This window comes from Acanthaster planci, linkage group LG03 (assembly GCF_054643075.1).
Source record: "Acanthaster planci isolate LZ-2023a linkage group LG03, COTS_SCS, whole genome shotgun sequence".
Classification (NCBI taxonomy): domain Eukaryota; kingdom Metazoa; phylum Echinodermata; class Asteroidea; order Valvatida; family Acanthasteridae; genus Acanthaster; species Acanthaster planci.
The window spans coordinates 10,801,624-10,822,379 of NC_141779.1; the positions used below are offsets into that span (position 1 = coordinate 10,801,624).

The 20,756-nt window shown below is 39.6% G+C and overlaps 1 protein-coding gene across 5 annotated transcripts in view; it reads right to left on the bottom strand.

Moving 5' to 3' along the window:
* LOC147799636 (uncharacterized) overlaps positions 1-20,756 on the bottom strand; it is a 73,588-nt gene that overhangs the window by 2,868 nt on the left and 49,964 nt on the right. For 2 of the 5 annotated variants that reach the window (XM_087134129.1, XM_087134131.1), the window contains 6 exons: positions 11,631-11,932; positions 5,666-5,762; positions 4,611-4,726; positions 4,086-4,186; positions 3,550-3,637; positions 167-2,676 (listed from right to left, as the gene is read on the bottom strand). In XM_087134129.1, the coding sequence (XP_086990255.1) occupies positions 3,611-3,637; positions 4,086-4,186; positions 4,611-4,726; positions 5,666-5,762; positions 11,631-11,898 (609 nt within the window). In that variant the 5' untranslated portion in view covers positions 11,899-11,932 and the 3' untranslated portion in view covers positions 167-2,676; positions 3,550-3,610. Of the gene's footprint in view, positions 1-152; positions 2,677-3,517; positions 3,638-4,085; positions 4,187-4,610; positions 4,727-5,665; positions 5,763-11,630; positions 11,933-20,756 lie in introns of those variants that run through there. The other 3 variants (XM_087134132.1, XM_087134133.1, XM_087134130.1) reach the window with 3 other exon arrangements.

The window sequence follows — 20,756 nt, forward strand, 5'->3', positions numbered from 1 at the left end:
TGCGTGAACGTTTTGGAAAAGTAAAAGAACTGATTATTTTGTACACACGAGCGAATAACAATTAAAAAAATAAAACAAAACAAAAAGGAAATAGGCAAATTCAAATAAATCAAATTAAAAATCAACAAACAGCACACACACCTGACAGAGACTACAGTTACAATACCTTTTATTGACATATTCTTCCCGAAATATGTTGCTGGTGTGGGTCAAGGGCAAGTCGATGAAATAAAAAAGAACAAGACATAAATAAGACAACCAAAATAAGACAACTATTTTAGCCTTATTATTGACCTACCAAAGGTGAGGGCGGAGGCAAAAGAGGCATTTTATTGATACAGAGAAAAACATTGGGGGTCCGTTTTATTTTCCTTCCTTCTGATGGTATATTCTAGAAAGGCCATTAAACATTGCGTGACAAAAGATTAAAATTTCATGGGCCCACCCCTCCCCCACAAAAAAATGTAGCTGTCCCCTTTCAAAAAAAGTGTGCCCCAAATCTGCCCATACCCAAGGTTTACGTTTCCAGCTCCTTGTGCATACTTTCCGAAGATGTACACAAAATATACATGACGCTAAATGTTAACAGAACGTGCACTTGGTGCTGGTAAATAAACCCCTTCACTATTTTTGGAGCAAAATAATACTGAGTAATCGAAATAAAGGTTTCACAACCTTTAGTTAGTTACATGTACTTTTAATTAAACTGTGTGCTGCTTAAAATAAAAGCTAAACAAAGGATAAGGAAAGACCCATCACCAGTTAGTTAAAGAAATCATTAGACAGATTGTATGTAAAAATAAATGAACAACACAACAACATCATGATGTTCGTATACATAAATAAAGGGAAATAACCACTGGGTATAAGACCAGATGACCAAGGAGGCCATTCCACAGCATCATTGAGGGAAAATCACTCTGCCTTCTTCGGACTGCGATAAGACAATGACGTGCGGCACTGTCCTGTGACCAGCACAGACGTCTCAAGACATCATGGCCCAGTTGTACAGGTTGCTTGCGCTTAAGAACATAAGGGAAGATTTTATGTGCTTTTGACGGTGACACACTTAACCCCCACACTGGAAACAGGTGTTTACCTTTTGTTATGACAGGCTAATAGCTTTTATTTATCTGTGATTATAGAGATCAATTGAGAGCTCATAAACTAAGCTTTCCCGTGCAACCGTACTTGACATGTTCAGCTTCAGAAGTTCAGCGTACCAATCCATTACCAATCAATTACCAATCCATTTTGTATTGCTATTTTTTCATTTTTGATACACCTTAAAGATATAATTTTTGACATCATAAGTAAAACTGACCAACGCACAAATTTCTAATTAAGAAAAGTTTATGACAAAGAACCAGCTTCTTATTTCCTTCATGAATATGCCACACTCAAATATCGTGCACAAATAAGCATTGGGAAAATGTGGAAGCCATAAAGAGCTCTACGGCACAAGCACAGGAAACACACACCTGCAAAGGTTGGTGCATGGTGTTTGATGCAAGGGATGCCTGCAATTTCATCGAAGGCTTTCATAGCTACAATATGCAGCACGTTGGTAAACGTTCCTGGTTTTGCCACATTTTCACCACTATCAGTGATACTGCAATATTTTCAGCAATTTTCCAACCCGTTCTCTTGCTTTTTTATGCATGAACATTTGTGCAAGAAACCAATGATGATGAAACATTCGACTGCTAGAGGTTGATCTCAATTGGGTGAGAGATTCCTTGACTCTGACTCACAAGTAGCCATACTGGCAGCACATCTTCCCTGCCGCTTAGAGGTAACTTTGTTGCCGTCAAAGATTTATACAGCTCCAAACTGGTACTTTATAACCTAAACAATTTCTCATGTGAATGGAGTAGAACAATTCATCCCTTAGACATCAGATTTTTAAGTTTGAGGTATCCACTTTGATCCCGGGAATTACTGTAAATGTGTTGTTCCTTTTTTTTCTGAATTTGGCTCAACAGAAATTTTTCAAAAGGGAAAGAAAGTCAGAAATTTCACTGCACACAATAATTCATCATTTTGTTTCCATTCACGGGTCCAGACGATAATTGTTATAAGGGAAAGGAAGGCTCCAACTTCATAAGTCTGGTTTCAACCCCCCCCCCAAAAAAAATGGAAATACAATGCTAATGTGTGTACAGAACCAGATGGCAGCAAGGCTATGACTGATGGGCAGCATATTGTGTGCTATTCTGCAAAAAGGCAAGAGCAAAAAGGCAAGAGCAAGACAGATGTCAATACACAATATCCTCAGGATAATGGCATGCTTTACCCAGTGATACTTGCGTGGGTTATGCACTGATGATGTAGTTAGGACGGAGGTTTCAATCCGTGCAGAAAACATGCTGGACCCGTGCAATTTGGAGACAAGGGTGCACTTTCAAGAGACATAACATCCATGCAGTTTGAAGCTATTTCACCACATAGGACCCGTGTTTTCAGTGCTTGTGAGAAAGGACCTCTCGTCGTTTTTTAAAAGAGATGAAGGAAGGTAGAATGTGAACAAAATTGCAAGACTCAAGCGATGGCGAGCACCCCATATCAGCACCCTCCACATCGGAAGCACCGTCACACTGATTAGGCTGCTGGGTTGCATTCCCAAGGCAGGCTTCAGGAAACCTGACAATTCCCAAAGATTACTGGTGTATCAACCTAGAAAAACACAAGTGAAAAGAAGCAAATGTCAGATGCTAGGAAAGTAATCAAACAAGGTCACTTCTGTGACTGTTTACTGTAGTGTGTCAATGGCAAGTACGAAAGCCATAACCACTCAGAATTTGATTCCGACACACGCTAAGACGTAACCTTTTCGTACAAGATTTTCTCAGTCCAAACACTGCATGGTATCTTTGATAAGTGACAGTAGATTGCCTTTGATAAACCTTTGACAGACAATTATGTAAGATTTGCTCCAATTTTCTTAATGACTCAAAGACTGTGGCTTATGATTCGCAGCATCGGGTCCTTTTATTTTCCTTTCATACAAAATAATACTGACAGCTTTGAATGGTGCAGTATAACTAACCTCTCCAGGTGATCCGTGGAATGTTTGATTTTCCTGAAGCAAAGCCGAGGAAAACTAGAAAACTCCCTGGATCACCAACAGAGACTGGTTTATAACACCTCTCCCACAGATTCTCTTTAAATGTAATTGGTAACTGATTTATATAATAAAAACACAAATAAAAACTATGTCTTTTTGAACAAACAAAAAAACACTTTTCCAAACTACTTCTTCGCAAAATAATTGAACCAAACTCTTGTTGTGCAAGGTCTTTGCAATGCACGTAATTAGCTGTGTGCACCTCGGTATGCATTTGCACACAATGCCACAGGCAATGAGTACAGTTCTTTGGTAACTGTGGGCATAGTACCTCAGTTGAAACAGGTAGAGTTCTTTTGGACGGGAAATGCCAGATAGCAATAAAGTGAAAGCCACGTGACTGGTTCTTGGCCAATCAAGATAGAGAATCTGTGGAGGGTTTTGTCCAACCTTCTGATCGCATCCATCATAGCAAGCATTACCACTTTTTCTCTGCTCCAGTTAGTTGAATATCTGTGCTGTGTTTGCCCAACCCACTTCAGATTAAGGATGGCACGTATTCAGTGCAACCTATAGAAAAAAGGGTAAAACATATCTATCAATGGCACTACTCAGTTCAACTTACAGCAGAACTAGTTTTCAATGTCAGAAGATTTCTTGGCCCTTTAGACCAGTACATGATCATTAGTTGTTAGCAAGTAAACTTGATACATGGAATTGAGCCAAAAAGAACATGAGCAGGTTACATTATCTTACAAAATTTTGAACATTGAAATATTTTTAGGGTGAACAAAAAAATTGTGTTTGAAAACAAAATATTTTCTTTGGTACTGAAATAGTTTTAAAAGGAATTTACATTCAGTCACATTGATATTTTGTAAATTCACAATGCAAAGTACTTTGAAAAGGCTGACTTAAAAATAGACTGACAGCAAATTCAAAAGTACATGTAAAGTCTAAAAATTTTTCAATAAACAAACAATGAAACTCATGAAACAAAAACAACAGATCTTCATACCAGGAGTAACAGGCAGAGGTGGTGTCTTGACAACATCCTTGATAACTGCGCATACATCCGGAACCAGCCCATCTCCCATGATGAAAAAATAATGTAGTATTCTGGAAAGGGATTGGTTTCCAATAATAATACAAATTTCAGTATTCTAATTCATCCTTTGACATCCAACCACTCCCCCTGCAGAAAATCTGCACAATATGGAACACCATTGCTGAGCCCAAGGACTTGTCTTTAGTGTTCTGTGACGTGCATAATTATGTGGACACTGAGTTTTGATTGTTACTGGATTGATATGTTCAAGAAAGCCTCTCTGAGTGTGCCAAATGCAGGCTCTTTACTACTGAATAAATCACAGGTAATACTTGTGACTTTTCGGGTGCTCGATTTTAAGTGAAAAGTGGAATTCACCAATCTATACAGTAAAAGTAAATCACCTAGTTCCCAAAACCTCTCACAAACCCAGTACAACTGTGGTCTATCCAAGCATTTGATATGATTCACTTGGACTTCAAGCATTATCCTTACCATATCCGTGTAACTGATGATCAGTTCTTTCAAGGAGCTGCCCTGGAAGAGACAGTGCAATCATTCGCCCATGGAGTCCATGGCACACTGTGAAAGGCACTTTCTTGGGTGAGTTTCTGTCCAAAAAAACAAATTCAAATAAGCTTCTTGTCATGGACTGCATGTCACAGACCAAATAAAAGCACAGGTGCAATGAACCTGAATAATCTTCCAACCACTTTTTACAGCCCATGACAATTAAATTTTAAGAGACAAAAAGTTACACAACTTACCAATGCAACTTTCAACCTGTGCATATATATATGTTCTAGTGTTTTTTTAGAAATTTTATGAAAAGCCGTTGCAAAGTTCATAGTCAACTATTACACAGTTATTTTTGTGTGTTAACCATTTCTTAAGTTTGATCCTTACATGTACACTTGAATTCTTGTCCACATATATAAATTTAATTGTAATTATAATTATATGATTTCTGCCAAAAATATTGACTTTTGAAAAAAAAAGATATATCAGCCTAGATGTACTTTCAATATACAGCTAAAGTAGTTTTTGACTGAGAGTCAGTTGAATAATACAGAACAGCCTCACGAAAATGAACACAATATAACAATATAATAGCATTCATGCCAAATTCCCTGAAGTCATTACCAGTTACCCACAAATCCATTCCCCATTCAAATGGGGAGCAACCTGCCTCACCCTTTTTTTGGAATGAGGATTTGGGGCAAACATTTCCAACGAAGAAATCAAGTTGAAAAGAGGTAACAAGTTCAGCATACACTGTACGTCCATACACTTCTCAGACTTTGCGTCCAGGCACTGATAAAACATCAGCCAGAGCTGATCAGACAGGGCAACCGCTGTGGCTTATCATCCCCATCAGATATGTCTACATATACAGATAACCTGACCCTATTTTCATATGTCCTCTTACATGAAGAGATTCAAGACAGTCTGTGTACTTGCACATCCAATCATTTACAGGACAATCTGTAATGCCATTATCCAAGACTTCAGGACATTCAAGCAGAAGAAATAGCCATTGACATCTTTACCTGATGCAGCCGTTAGGGCAGATGCAGGAGAAACTCAGGTTCTTATCCATGAGGCATGTGCCAGCGTTCTGTCGGGGTTGTGCTACACATAAACATGCTGTGGTGAAAGAACACAAGACAAGGTGTATTTGAATAGACTCATACATGTAGACTTAAGCACACATTAATCCTAACCATGCTGAACCCAACAAGGTTATGCAGGATTTCCATGGTCCCGAGGGGGTTAGGGTTAAAGTGGTGAAGGAACACAAGACAATGTGTGTTTGAATAGACTCATAGACTCAAGCACACATTAAAGTGGTGAAGGAACACAAGGCAATGTGTGTTTGAATAGACTCATAGACTCAAGCACACATTAAAGTGGTGAAGGAACACAAGACAATGTGTGTTTGAATAGACTCATAGACTCAAGCACACATTAAAGTGGTGAAGGAACACAAGACAATGTGTGTTTGAATAGACTCATAGACTCAAGCACACATTAAATAAACTGTATGAAAAATCAGTCTGAAAATATAATCTAGTTCATGCCTGAAGTGATGGGAGTGTGGAACTGGCTCAGACTATATCTATACACATATGATCCCTCATATTTCTGTTGTAAACCTCCAATGAATATTTATTCGGTCTGAGATCTTTCAAGATACGGAAAGTGTCAGTACATGTATTTTCAAAATAAATTCCAACCCTCTTCAACCCATCCCTACCAAACCCCCCACAACCGGCTGTCACTGACCAAGCCCACACATCCTCGACTGGGCTCAGGTTTTAGGTTCACGTATTACCATACTAGAAGTACATGTAGTTACATACATGCACATGGGAAGAAAACTGGGCTCAGGTTTTAGGTTCACGTATTACCCTACTATGAGTACATGTAGTTACATAAATGCACATGGGAAGAAAACTGGGCTCAGGTTTTAGGTTCACGTATTAATATAAGTACATGTAGTTACATACATGCACATGGGAAGAAAACTGGGCTCAGGTTTTAGGTTCACGTATTACCCTACTATAAGTACATGTAGTTACATACATGCACATGGGAAGAAAACTGGGCTCAGGTTTTAGGTTCACGTATTACCCTACTATAAGTACATGTAGTTACATACATGCACATGGGAAGAAAACTGGGCTCAGGTTTTAGGTTCACGTATTACCATACTATAAGAACATGTAGTTACATACATGCACATGGGAAGAAAACTGGGCTCAGGTTTTAGGTTCACGTATTACCATACTATAAGTACATGTAGTTACATACATGCACATGGGGAGAGAAAACTGTAATGGTAGTATTTGTAATAGTTACAGTAATAAGGAGGCCAGACAAGAAGTCAAAACCTGTACTGGGTCTACTTACAGCAAAAAAAGGATTTTATTTTATACAAATCATATTTAATTGAGTAGGAATATTAAGGAGTGGATGTTAAAATACAAAATTAATGAATTTGCAATCTGATAATATCAATAAATTACAGTGATTTTTAAAAGTGTTATTGACAACTTAGCTTGACAGTTACATGTACATCCTCCTCGTTACCAGTAACATCAATTGCATACTTGTTTTATAATTCCTTTTGCAAGCTACACTTGACGCCAATGGACAGAATGATCAACTTCAGTTCTATAGTATGATAGGGGTCCCTGGTATCTACAATTCTGGACAGACTTGTTGGAACACTTGGCAATAGCCATACAATCTCCAGCCCCCTCTCCCACTCCCCCGGTCAATGTTGTCCAGCTGGAACACAGACCGTGCGCACAGACCCAACACTGAAAAGGGGGTCTGGAGGCCAACCGAGATTTGTCCAGGATTGTAACAGTTGAAGATGTGGCAAACTTGAAACTTTGTTGAGATGAAGCTTGTTTGATGACCTAGTGTCATAACTATGGGTATCATCATTCCTTACAAAAGGAACTTTTACATTCGGAGGCAGAGACTGTTTTAAAATTATACATTAGAGCATACAAATGCCATTTATAAAGATAATATACAGATAAAATTGAATTTAACAATACGGTTTTCAGATGCTGGTCGGCCGAAACCCCCTTTGGGACCCGGGGAGAGAGGGTGCTTAATCTAACAGTGCAAGACTGACTAATAATGTTGTTGATTGGCCGGAAGGCTGCTAACAACCAATTTAGGTCAGTTTGCCTGACCCCACGGACCACTTCCTGGTCCACAAGTTAAGGGAAGGCCTCCACAGAGAATCCCACAAAAGCGGTGTTCGGTACCCATGTCACAGCAGACCTCCTGTTGATGAGATAGTGGGGGGCCTAGCATCCTCAGAATTTGAGGCCGCTCTTTTTAACGCAGCATTTCAGCTAGCCTTATTTGGCTTTCTGTGGGTGGGGGAATTTACACTCCCGTCCAAATCTAGTGATTGTTCCCGCATAGTGGCCTTACGTGATATTCAGTTTGAAAATGTGGCCTGTTCAATTATGATTGTAACCCTAAGATTTTCCAAAACGGACCAAAAGGCAGGCAAAATGGAAAAGTAAGGCTTCATACAGACTGAAACAGACTGATTGCAAGGCTGGGACAATACGGCAGGAACATCCAATGTAATAGGACAGCGTACATCCCGACGGCTGTTACACCGCCGACAGCCATGCAATAAGCGTTTGAAAACAAAGTGTTTGGTAAATCAGAAATTTATACAGGCGTAATGTGGAAGCAATAACAGATACATACAAAGCTATGGTAGTGAGAGAATAATTATTGACAGACCAAAATGCAATAAACTGTACCAGCTGTTGAGGTGAAGGGTGAGAACAAATACAATTAAGGCCATGGCGCAAACTGAACTATGGGAAAATTGCCAGGTACGCTGATAAACCGAATGAGTATGGGGGGCAACAGAATCTACTAAAAGACCAAGAATTTCTAGCTGAAGTTGTTCCAAAGGTCTGCAGGCTAGGGAGTAACATTGGGGTCTGCTCCTGGCGCTAGCTGCCGGAATCTGTACATCTGAAAGCGAAAGAGAGCATTGGCGATGCCGTTATCAATACCAGGAACATGACGCACCTTGAAATGAATATTCAGATCCAAACAACGGATCACAAGCGAACAGACCCATTTCATAATCCTAGGGCAGTGACAAGTTAGAAGATTGATTTGTGGCCAATACTACTGTATTATCTGTCCAGAAAACCACGCATCTACATCTATTTCTCAAATCTGGTTCCCAAAAGCACAGCACCAGCACAATGGAAAAAAGTTCAAGGAAAGCAATAGAAAACCACAGGGAACGGATTGACAAGGGCCATCTGCTGTGAGTCCAATGACCACGAAAAAAATGCACCAAAACCTATATCGGCTGAAGCTACGGTGTACAACCGTAAGGTGTGACTGGACTGCCAGACTTGGGTAGGGAACATGACCCAGCCATTGAAATGGACCACGAACTGTTGCCATGCCAACAGATTGGTGCATGCTCCAGAAGAAATGCGGATATGATGATGTGGCTTCTTAATGCTGCAGGTTACATGTACATTTAAATCAAACAAACGACGCAGAAATGCACAGCCTTGGCAAACAGCTTTACAGATGAAATTTAAACCTCCTAGCAAAGACTGCAGGTCCCTGAGAATAATTTTTCGTTTAGATAATGCATTATCCAACTTTTCTAGTATGGACGTGATTTTCACGGGTAGAACTTGAATTGTCTGAGCAATAGGGTCGATTGCCAGCCCTGGGAAAGTGATGTTATTAGCCGGACCAACCGTTCTGTCTGACACAGAAGGGAACTCCAAACTCCTTACAGACGACCAGAAAAGAACTGAGAGCACGAGCGCAGTCACTGGAATTGGCACTTCTCACAAAAAGGAAATTGTCGAGGTAGTGAATGATATCATCAGTCATGTGCTAAAATGTTCATATGTCACACACGATATGGAACAACCCATGGGCATACATTTGTTGCAGTACGGGTAGTGTGACCCATCGAAGAAGAAGCCTAACAGGTTGAAATCATCTGGGTGAACTGGCAGCGAGTAAAAAGCCGACTTAATGTCAGATTTAGGCATAAGGGCACCTGTGCCTAAACTTAAGACCAACCCTATCGCGTCATCAAAACTCGAGTAATTAACAATGGTAAGAGACGGGTCAATGTAATCATTAACGGAATTGCCCAACGGGGAGGAAAGATTGCGTATCAAGCGAAATTCACCCGGCGTTTGCTTAGGGACCAGACCGACTGGAGAAAAGGGCAAGTCTGGCAATGGGGGGGGGCTAGAAAAAGGACCAGCAATGCGGCTCAACTGAATCTCCCTGATAATATTATTGTGTAATAAAGCCTTGTGTTCATGGACGGACTTGAAATTGCCAGCCGAACTAGAGTGTACTCTCAGACCAAAATAGCCTAAACAAAAGACGAAAGTGAAACCATAGATCAGGGGTTGGTAGTTGATGCGTTGGCTGCCCCTTGTGCACTGCCAGTGCGTACATGTAGGGAGCTACTGTGGCAATTATTGGTTGAGTGGCCAGGGGACATGCACACGGAACATTTGTGGACAAATAAACATGCGAACCGGAAACATAGACTGCGGTTGAAGTCGAAACAGATCCCGCATGCAGTGCCACACTGTTCCTGCTGAGAGAATGTAAGACCCAGTTGCGGAATGGCTGTTGGGAGGACTTAAGGGGGTATGTACGAAAAAAGTTTTGTGAGGGACCACCCACTAGCGTTAGCCACAATGCAGTGTCGATACTGGCCAAGGAACGAGCAGGCATTCAGGTCTGGTGAAGATGGAACTGGATATCATAATAGCGCCAGCCCGAACCCGTGCAACGGAAGGCTGCAGATCGGACAGTATCGGCACATTTCAGTAATTGTTGCAGAGCTGCCAAGTTCTTTCGGAGCATTTCAGTAATCTCAACTCTAAAAACCAGTAATTTTCAGAGGAAATCAGTAATTTCTTTCGCAGAGCCGATTGGCTACGAAAATACTCTTTTTATTTGATGCGCAATGTACAACACAGCATGTTTACATTGTACATGTAGTATGGGAGTTTCCAGTATGTGGAAAGTAATATTTTAATGAAAAACAGTTTTGAATTATATTTGCTTTGCATGCCAAATTACAAATCAAATGGACAGCCTTTGATGATGTGTGTACTTCCACAGGGCATCTGCAGCATAGGCATAGAAACCAATGTTTGCAAAACAGGTAATCCAACTTCTCATTATAACATGTGCATACCGGTACATGCTCGGTAAGAAACTGCACCATCAACACCTCAGCTCGAATGGTACCATACATACGTTTAGCCTTAGAAGCCATTTCTTTTCCAAGAAAGAACGGCGAAGTCCGTGCGGTCGTAGAAATGTTCGAGCGAGTATGGTGGTATGGTGTTGTCATGCATGACGCGTCACACGCGCCGTGATTGTTGCGGAAATGGGTATCACACCAATTTGGACCCGTAATGGTGATCAATTTCTGTACCAATTACGGAAAATCCGTACCACTTGGCAGCTCTGTTGTCGGGTGCAGTCCAGATGGCAAATCAAGTAAATGGATGCAAAAACCAAGAAAGCAGACATAAATGGCAGAAGTCCATTGCTCAGTGGACATTATGCGAATGTGCTGAGCTGAGGCGAATTTGCAAGGTGTGTGATTCAGGCAAACTGATCACAAGTACAAAGTTGTGAGAATGAGTATTACCAAACCCCATAGCAAAGAACTGAATTCGCCAAACTCCCCATTCCAAATTTTTTCTTGGATGTTTTTAGGTACCCTCAGCCCCAGCTCGTCACAAACACTGGTTAGTGCGTTGTAGTTTTGTACATTAGCCATTGAAGACACAGCACTCACAGCTTGAAGTGAAATAGGGATGGAAGTCGAAGGCAATGCAGATGAACTAATACTAGGAGTAGGATCACTAATTGAAATTAAATGAGGAATGGATTGGTGGTCCACAAAAGGTAAGGGAAAAAGATTACAGGGAATATCTGACTCACCGAGCCCCGAAGTCACAGGCAGCGCAACCGCAGCACTTTGCGGGCGTCCGGGTGGGAGAGATCCATCTACAGCACCAGTAGGGATTGCAAATGATGGTGTGGCTGCTGCCGGTATACTTTTCTCTAGCCCAACCGAACGTGGGGTTGCATCAGAAGCATCTCTCCGGCTTTGAGTAGGCTTACCGGTAGCAGAGCGAGGCCTTCTGTGCGGTCTCCTCCCCTTAGAAGGCCAAACGGTTGCTGCCACTCTCTTCCCAGACTTCGGCATCTTGCAGTGACCAGAGATTGTGTTTAACGAAAGACTGAAATCAAAATTGGCAGAGAAATGTGCAACTTGATCATGTGTTTACATTTGATAATGCCTGCTGAGAAGTGACAATGCCTGCCGTGTAAAACACACACTAAAACTTGGATACCAGACAGTTTACTTCATCCTTATTATTCATGAGTCTGTGTGTGACGCAACACGCAGAATGCGCCAGGCGCACGCAAAGTCTATATACTTCTATTCTATTGGACAATTTTTAAAAGGAATATACCATAAAATAGAGGGGTATGTTTGGAAAAATAAAAGTGAAATTTTAGAAAAAATTGTTGGAAATCCATTATATGTTGACTTCTTTTGACTCTCTGAATAAAAAGGTATTTATGAATATGAATAAATATGTGCTTGGCTGGTCTTAAACGTTAGTGTAATGTTTATTCCCTGAACAATGCTAAAAAAAAACATCCTTTAAAACAATCTCCCACTTGGCATCCCAAATCAACCTCTTCTGTGACACCGGATTGAGAAGAATATTGGGAAGCCACCAAATTTGAACTCACCCACTGACCTACATTGGGCTAAGGCACTGACTAAAAACACGTTCAGGCAAAAACTAGCCCCCCATTAAAAAACAAAAAAGGGACATCGTAGTTAACCATGTGAAAAAAAAACCACTCACTACTACATCAAAGATTTTCTGGAACTCAATTCTCAACCACAACTGTTTCCATTTCAGAAAAAGTATTTCCTCCAATGGCCCAACAGCATGCCCTGAAATATGTGACATCACCCTGCATGACTTCTAAAACAAAATACTAAAAAAAAAAGTACAAAAGATTCTCACATAGTGGTGCTATGGAGAAAATATACTGGTCATCTATAACCAAATTCTTGACCCAATTCCTAATTTTGTCGCAAACATCAACAAGATCCAACCAACTTTGAAATTCACAAGTGAACCTCTCTGAGACATCTATCTACTATCTCAGAAATATTTGTGAAACCCCCATTCTTTACTTTCAGGAAAGTACTTTCATGAATTCACACAAGTTGAATAGCAAAATTTTGCTGAAAGTCTTTCATCAGATTTGCTTCGCTTTCACCTCCGCCTGAAGTATGAGCCAGCCTTAACTGAGGCCAAATGGCTGGACTCAAAACCCTAACCCCCTAGAGTGTATGTAAAATCATATTGAAATTGGAGGATTTGGGACTGTTTAAAACACCCAGTAAAATAAAATCTCCTTTACTGGTATAACAACCCATCAAAAGCATTACTGCCTTCAAAATCATCCGTATGCAACTGATTGAGTGTTATCCCTACTGGGCACAAAAGCATATTGTTCTTGCTGACAGAAGAATTTGAAAACTAATCTTCTGCTCGCATCACCCAATCACATCCAATAAACATCACTAGCTTTTGGTCATATATTCTTCTTATGCCTACCCATTTCGCCCCCTTACCAGACCACTGGCCTATACTATTTATTATTTAATCAGTAAGCTTCACAAGATACCAGACAGTGTCACTGAATGGGATAGTGTTATCCTCTTTTCACATGAGTCACACTTTTCTTATTTGAAGTTGATTGATACAGTCATGAACTTCTTCCTGTGTTATTGGGCTTTAAAATACGGAATCAGGAAAGTTGGGATATTTCACAGGGTCAGCAGTGTATCTTGGAAGCCAACTGTTGTCCAACATTTTAAAACAATCACTAAAATGCTTATTAATCATCTGCGGGACAGCAGTATCAGAATTATTTATATGAATAACTGACTGGGTTAGGTATTTTGACACTTTCTGTTCAATATTTATTGATGAATGATTTCACAGGTTATCTTTTAATATTGGATGTTTCTTGCTCAAAAGATAAGAGAGTGTAAGTTTCTTCAAAGCTCTAATTAAATAATAATAATAATAACAGACATTTATAAAGCGCCCAATCCATCAGGCTGCTCCCAGGCGCTGTACATCAAAATATAGATAAATAAATATAACCTACATGTACCATAATCAAAATCAATACTAAGAAACTAAAAATGCTTGTTAAAAAGGTGCGTCTTCAGCCCGGTCTTAAAACTCTCCACATTCCTAGACTCTCTAAGATGAACTTCAAGCTGGTTCCAGAGACTGGGACCAGCCACAGAAAACATCCTCTCGCCAGCAGACGACAGCCGAGTTTTTGGAAGAGTAAGCCTAGGCAAGTCCAGTGCGGAATCGACTAGAAATCCTTACATCAAGCAAATCACTTAAATAACTTGGAGCACTGTTGTGGAGACATTTAAAGATCATTAGACACACCTTAAAAATTACCCTATGATATTTTACTGGCAACCAATGTAGTTGTATCAGCGCAGAAGTGATGTGGTCAAATTTCTAGCCATTAGTGAGTTACCTTGCTGCAGCATTCTGGACTCTCTGCAAAGGAGCAAGGGCTGACGCTAATAGACCTATTAAAACAGAGTTACAATAGTTTATGCGAGACGTAACAAGTGCATGAATAATATGCTCCGTGGCAGATTGACCCAAACAACATTTAATTTTGCTTATATTGTTCAGGTGTTACATTGCAGAGAGACATTCTTGATGTGGGATTGCATATTCGTTTTGTTGTAAAAAATCACAACTAGACTCTTGACTTCAGAGACTGCGGTAATATTGTGATTACTAATTATTCACAAGAGTTCTAGGAATATTGCTAAACGACATATGCGATCCAATGATATGCAGATCTGTCTTATCATTATTTAGCTTCAAAAAGTTAATCGCCATCCAACATTTGATGTCGTCACAGCATTTTTCCAAAACTGGCAGTTGTTGCTGTATGTTACTGGCAGTTGGCTGAGCTGACAAATACAACTGAGTGTCATCTGCATAAAAATGACAACTCAGTCCATGATGCCTAATAACATTCCCTAATGGCAACATATATACATTGAATAAAAGTGGTCTGAGTACAGAGCCCTGGGGGACACCATACTTAAGTGTATAGGTGTCACTCATGGTTCCAACATCCAATCCACTCCGACCATCAGGCGATAAAGACCAAATCTGAACTCTTTGTAAATGGTCTCTAAGGTAAGAAGAAAACCAATCAAAGGTATTTTGTGAGACTCCTACATGTGTCCTTAATCGATGAAGCAAAATGTCATGATCAAGCGTATCAAACACACCGCTTAAATCAAGAAATACCAGAATGGAGACTTTGCCCTCATCCATATTTTTCTAAATCATCATTTTGAATGCGGCTAAGAGCCGTTTCCATCCCATGGTGGCGCTTATATGCCGATTGAAAAGGTTCGTGTAACATAAACCTGGTCATATTTTCATAGTTGTTGCGCAACACCTTCTCAAGAACCTTGGAGACAAATGGTAAATTGGCAACTGGCTGATAATTCTTAAGCAGCTTGGCTTGATCAGCCTTGAGGCTCCGAGATTTTGGTATGAGAGTAACATGGACATCTTAAAATCATTTGGAAAAACTGCAAGATAATAGAAGAATTAACAAGAGATGTGATTATTGGGCAGATTTCAGGCAGACAGCATTTTAAAGCACAGTTGGTATCAGGTCAGCACCACAAGTTTTTGGAGGACACTTGTGTACGATTTACTGGATCTGTGCAGAAGTGGTGGAGCCTAAATTAAGCTTACATCATTCAGGAAGAATTTGATCTTGAATATCAAAATCTCTTTGACCCACACTACTCACACGTCGTAAGTTGCTGATCTGATCTTGAAAGAAATTTGCGAATCAATTTGCCAATTTGACTTCAGACTTATGAGTAGGAAATGTAGGAACTGACTTACGGCATAACAAATTATCAATCACACAAAAAATCTGATGACAATCACCCTTACTCTCATGGATTAAGCTTTGATAATAATGCACTTTTGCATCCTTGATCATCTTCACAACATAATTACATTGTATTTTATATATCTCCCGTTCAACAGTTAGTCGAGTACATCGCCAGCGACGCTCCAGGTTTTTACGCTTAATTTTCTCCTTCCTAATGGTCTCAGTAAACCATGGTGTATTCGATCGTATAGTAAGAACCTTTGATTGAACAGGAGATATGCTTGTCAAGAATTAACCTTAATTTCAAATTGTTCAAAGCTGCGAATACGTTGGGATCGAGTAATGAAGTTTTGTCCAAAAACTTTGAAAATGCAGAATGTCTCAACGAAAATGTTCACAGCCTATGTTTTTAAGCCTCCTAAATGCCACAGATCTCTGTGGTCTCACAGGCTTAATGATTTCTAAAGGAAAGAACACATTATCAGTGAATGATCAGAAATAGCAGGATCAAAGCATCTACAGATTTGATAATGTCCATAGATGGACGAGTAATAACAAGATCCAAAACATGACCTTTAATATGGGTGGGGGATACTACACGTTGAATCAAATTGTAAGACTCCAGAAAATTAATAAAACAAATCATATCATGTGCTTGAGGCTGATCCATGTGAATATTAAAGTCTCCAACTATCACAAAATCAGATGATTTTGAAATATTCAAAGACTTGAGAAAAATCAGATAAGAAGGCAGTGATTGCTACATTTGGAGCCCAATAACAACCATCAACAAGAAACATTTATCACGACAGTCGACATCGACCACAATGTATTCAAAAGATGATCCAGCTGCAGTAGATGGAGTGGTATGTATTCTCATTCCGGACTCATACAATATTCCTACACCACCACCAGCTCTACCTTGACTTGATTTATAGAGAAACTGGTAATCGCCAGATGTTAACTGTGACACCGTAGTAATGTCTCCTTCTTTAATCCATGTCTCAGTAACAGCAAGCACATCAATGTCTTGATCACCCAGCAATTCAAGAATGCCAGTTGTTTTGTTACATACAGATCTCGCATTCAAACTACAAACCTGCAAATTTCTTCTGGATGGAGTGCAACTCGAAGCTCAAGCCAGTTTAATGGAAATTAAATTACCTGTCTGGGGTTGTCGGCAATATGACAAATGCCATGAATTGAATCACCTAGGCGTTACAATAACCAGATTTACAATAGTTCATTTGTTTTTATATCTGTTTATTTAAGTAAATTGATCTGGGTTTCAAAGAAATACTTTATAAAGTCTATTTCTCTTCCTTATAGATTTTAGTAGGCCTTTAGTAATCCAGGGATTTTCAGGTAGTTTATTATTACGTCTACACTTTGTATAAGGCATGTATTAATCAGTGAGATGTACTTATTTGGAAGAGAATTGTGAATACTGCAAATTTACTCCATCACCAGTAGCAAACAAGTCCCATTCAACTTAACTAATTCATCTTTCAGTACAGCAACATGTCCGGCTGAAGTGCAGTATTTCTTTTCAATGTGTACATGTAGGTTTCTGCTTAGTTTAAGCGAAGTCAAAGCCAAAGCGAATAATTGGAAGGTGATCACTGAAGTCCAATAGAATGATGAAAGTGGAGGATGGTTCAGTTGTTGTTTGTAAAGATATCATCAATCGATGTTGCTGATTTGTGAGTTATTCTAGTTGGTTTATCAATTGTAGGGCAGAAAAAAATGAGAATGTAAAAAGTTTGTCATCATTAGTTAAAGCTTGAGTTTCACTATGAAGAAGATCAATGTTAAAGTCCCCCATCGACCAGCATTTCATCGATTCAGCTGAGCATTTTTTCGAGCACCAAAGCAGCTGTGATTCTCTGCATAGGTTCTTCCTCTGACTTCAAACTGGGTTAAAGGGGATGGGCCATGTAGGGTTAAATTGATGTTATATGATATTTTTCAACCGTCTTATAAACAGTAAGTTGGATTAAACCCTCTTTTGTGTCATTAAATCAGCAAAACTTGGTAATATCTTAGTGCTGTTTTCAGTCTCTGCCTCGGCTCTTCACACAAATTTATCGAAATCCGCCAATGTGGGCGGCAGACAAATCTTGGCAAAAAGGTTTTGATGATGCATACCATAGATAGGTTTGCCACTTATTATAACACCAAGTTACCGGGATTTAACTCAGATTAACATGGATTTTGGAATCCAGGGTGTGAAAGTGTGGATCTGTTCTCAGTTAACTAGTCACATGGACTCAACTGGTAAGCTCCTCCTCCCATTCATTTTATTTCAAGAGTACTTTTCCATACGAAATATACAAAAGCTTCTGGAACTTTCATTGGCCACTCTTATTTCCAGCTGGACAAACTCTGCTATGAACAATTCATTAGCCAGATGACCAGGAGTGCTATACTTGCAATCAGATTGCAGTTTGGATGATGTTCGAAGTGCAGATAAATGGTCTTAGCTGGACCAAATTCCTCAAAAGCTGATTGAGAGAATTATGGAAAGGTGGTATCGACCAGGGCGTTTGCCCAATTGCCAGGATAACAAACGTGCAGTCAGGTAGAAGCTGCAATATGTCAGGGCATTTGTGTATGATTTGTGAGCAAATATTGTCCAAAGAGGACAAAGTCCTGTGCTCAGTATTTAAATTATTGACTTAGATACATTTCTAACAGTCGTTATCTTTAATTTTCAGGTAATATTTCAGAGAGGGCTATGGGTACATAAGGACATGAGATGAAACAGGATGACGACTTAACATCTGGGCTACCAGACGTAGACGCATAGCTGAGTCTACTCTTAAGCAGTATAGAGAAGCTTTTCATAGTTTGTGTACATGGCAAATCAAACTACCAGTAAAGCCGAACTACTTATCCCTGTACATAAGTCATACTTGTCATACTTCTTCACCTATTTCCAAAGCCAGTTCAGCCATTGCTTGGACGCATAATTAGGCAGGTGTATCTGATCCATGCTCTTTACTTTTAGTGAAATAAGTCATAGAGGGTCTCCGAAGAAAATTTGCCAGTCTAGTCTCAAAAAAAGAGCCCATCTCAGCCGAGATACTAATTAAGATGTACAATTATTACTGTATAGACTTACATGTACATCAATTTATCATCTTCTGTTACTATGTGTTCAGTCGCATTTACAGGTTTCCTCCGATTTGATGAGCTTTGCCATATTAAAACAAGCCATTTGACTTTGATCATATTTATGTTTTGATTTTCATTCCATCCAGTAAAATGGATATTTACAGAAGTGGTTGCCATGAAGTAATCGCCAGACTTTCTCTTTCCGTCTGTCTGGTAGGGATGCTAGAGAAATATCTGAAATTAGCTCAGTTGCCCAACAAAGATTCCTATATAGGCTATTCAGAAACTTAACACCTATAAAACGAGGTTACAAGTTACCGTACAAAGCATTAATCAACCAATGTATCATTCCAGAGTTTGTGGGGTCATGATGGAGGTACTCAAGCCAATAGTTGGTGATGTCTCCAAATACTGTGTTCATAGTCTAAAATCAGGAGGTGCTAGAGAGGCTGCAACAGCAGGTGTTGAAGGCAGGCTGTTTAAAAGGCACGGGACATGGAGATCTCAGTCAGCCAAAGGTGGATTTGTGAAAGAAGACTTCTCTAAGTCTAAAGCCATGTTCCCATTGGACTTTATTTGGTGAACTTACCATGACTTTCCTGTTGATTTACAAAATTAAATCCAACAGAAACACACAGTAAATTAATATCCCTGTCAACTTACCACAATCGTGATGTAAAAATAACAGGCTGAAAAGGGTTGTGGAAGATTTCTGCACAGCCATAGTAAGTTAGCAGGGGCACTGGGAATAGTTCCCATACAATGTACATTGACCATGACCACGCTAAACCTACGAACAAGACTACTGCCTAGACAGAGATTGTAACGGTGCCCTGTACTATGTTGTTGTTCTTGATGTCTTAAAGTTTTATTGTCTTCCCCAGGGTACTTTAAGCGGCACAGATGGCTATTGCATAACACATGCCCAAGACAGGCTTTTTGTTCATTGTTTGGTCATGGTAGTTCTTTTTAGATGTTTCTTTCGCATACCTAGCATTACGTTGCACCCAAAACACTCCCAGGATCACTTTGCTTGGGGCAGTTGAATTTTGAAACCCTGAGAATGGGAGGTGTATGAGGAAAATGGCTACTAGATTGTACCACGAGTTATTTTTCTCCTGTGATGACACCTCTGACCAATCTTCACAGAAGTTATACCTGAAGCTACATGTAGAGCAAAATGCCTTGACGGAATTACCTTAATTTCAATTCTTTAAAGTTTGTTTATTGTCCTAGTCATTGTCGATGTAAGATACGCATTTATTGGAATATTGTATTTTGGCCACTATTTGATGTTTATTTTAGGCCAAATCTATTAGCAAGATGTGTTCCCATACATTGTATTTGTAGATAATCTGTTTGGAGGGTACAGACCTACAATAGCAGCGAACCAATATGAGTTGAGTTGCTGAGTTGGTCCCTATATAGAGTACAGTGCAAAACACAGGCCATACACATCATAATACAGGACGTCCACTGCTGCCTGGGGCTCTCGAAGGTCATATTGGTACAGGTTTCCTGCATCCACTCGCCATTCAGTTTGATTCCTTTGCTGCTTCATCATTTTGCTATTTGAGTACGGAATTTGATTTGATATTGATTTTGCTTGCTGTTAACATGATCGGAGTAGTAACGAAGAGACTGTCCGTTGTTTGAATTATTTTGAATTGATTGGAGTGAGTTTTCTGCGAGATATTGATTTGCTTCCGATAGTTTTTTATTTACTTTACAAGTGTCTTGAGGTCTTTAAGTTAATTTGGTTTACATTTCTGTTTAAGTTTGAGCTTAATTGCACTCTTTGTCTTATGGACGATTCCTTGATTTCATCAAGTTAAGTTGCTAACCTTTCATTTTATTTATTTGTATACATTTACTGTAAAAAGTCTTATTTTTTTATTACGCTGGAATATCTCTTGAAGAACCGTTACCCAATAGCCCTTTTGC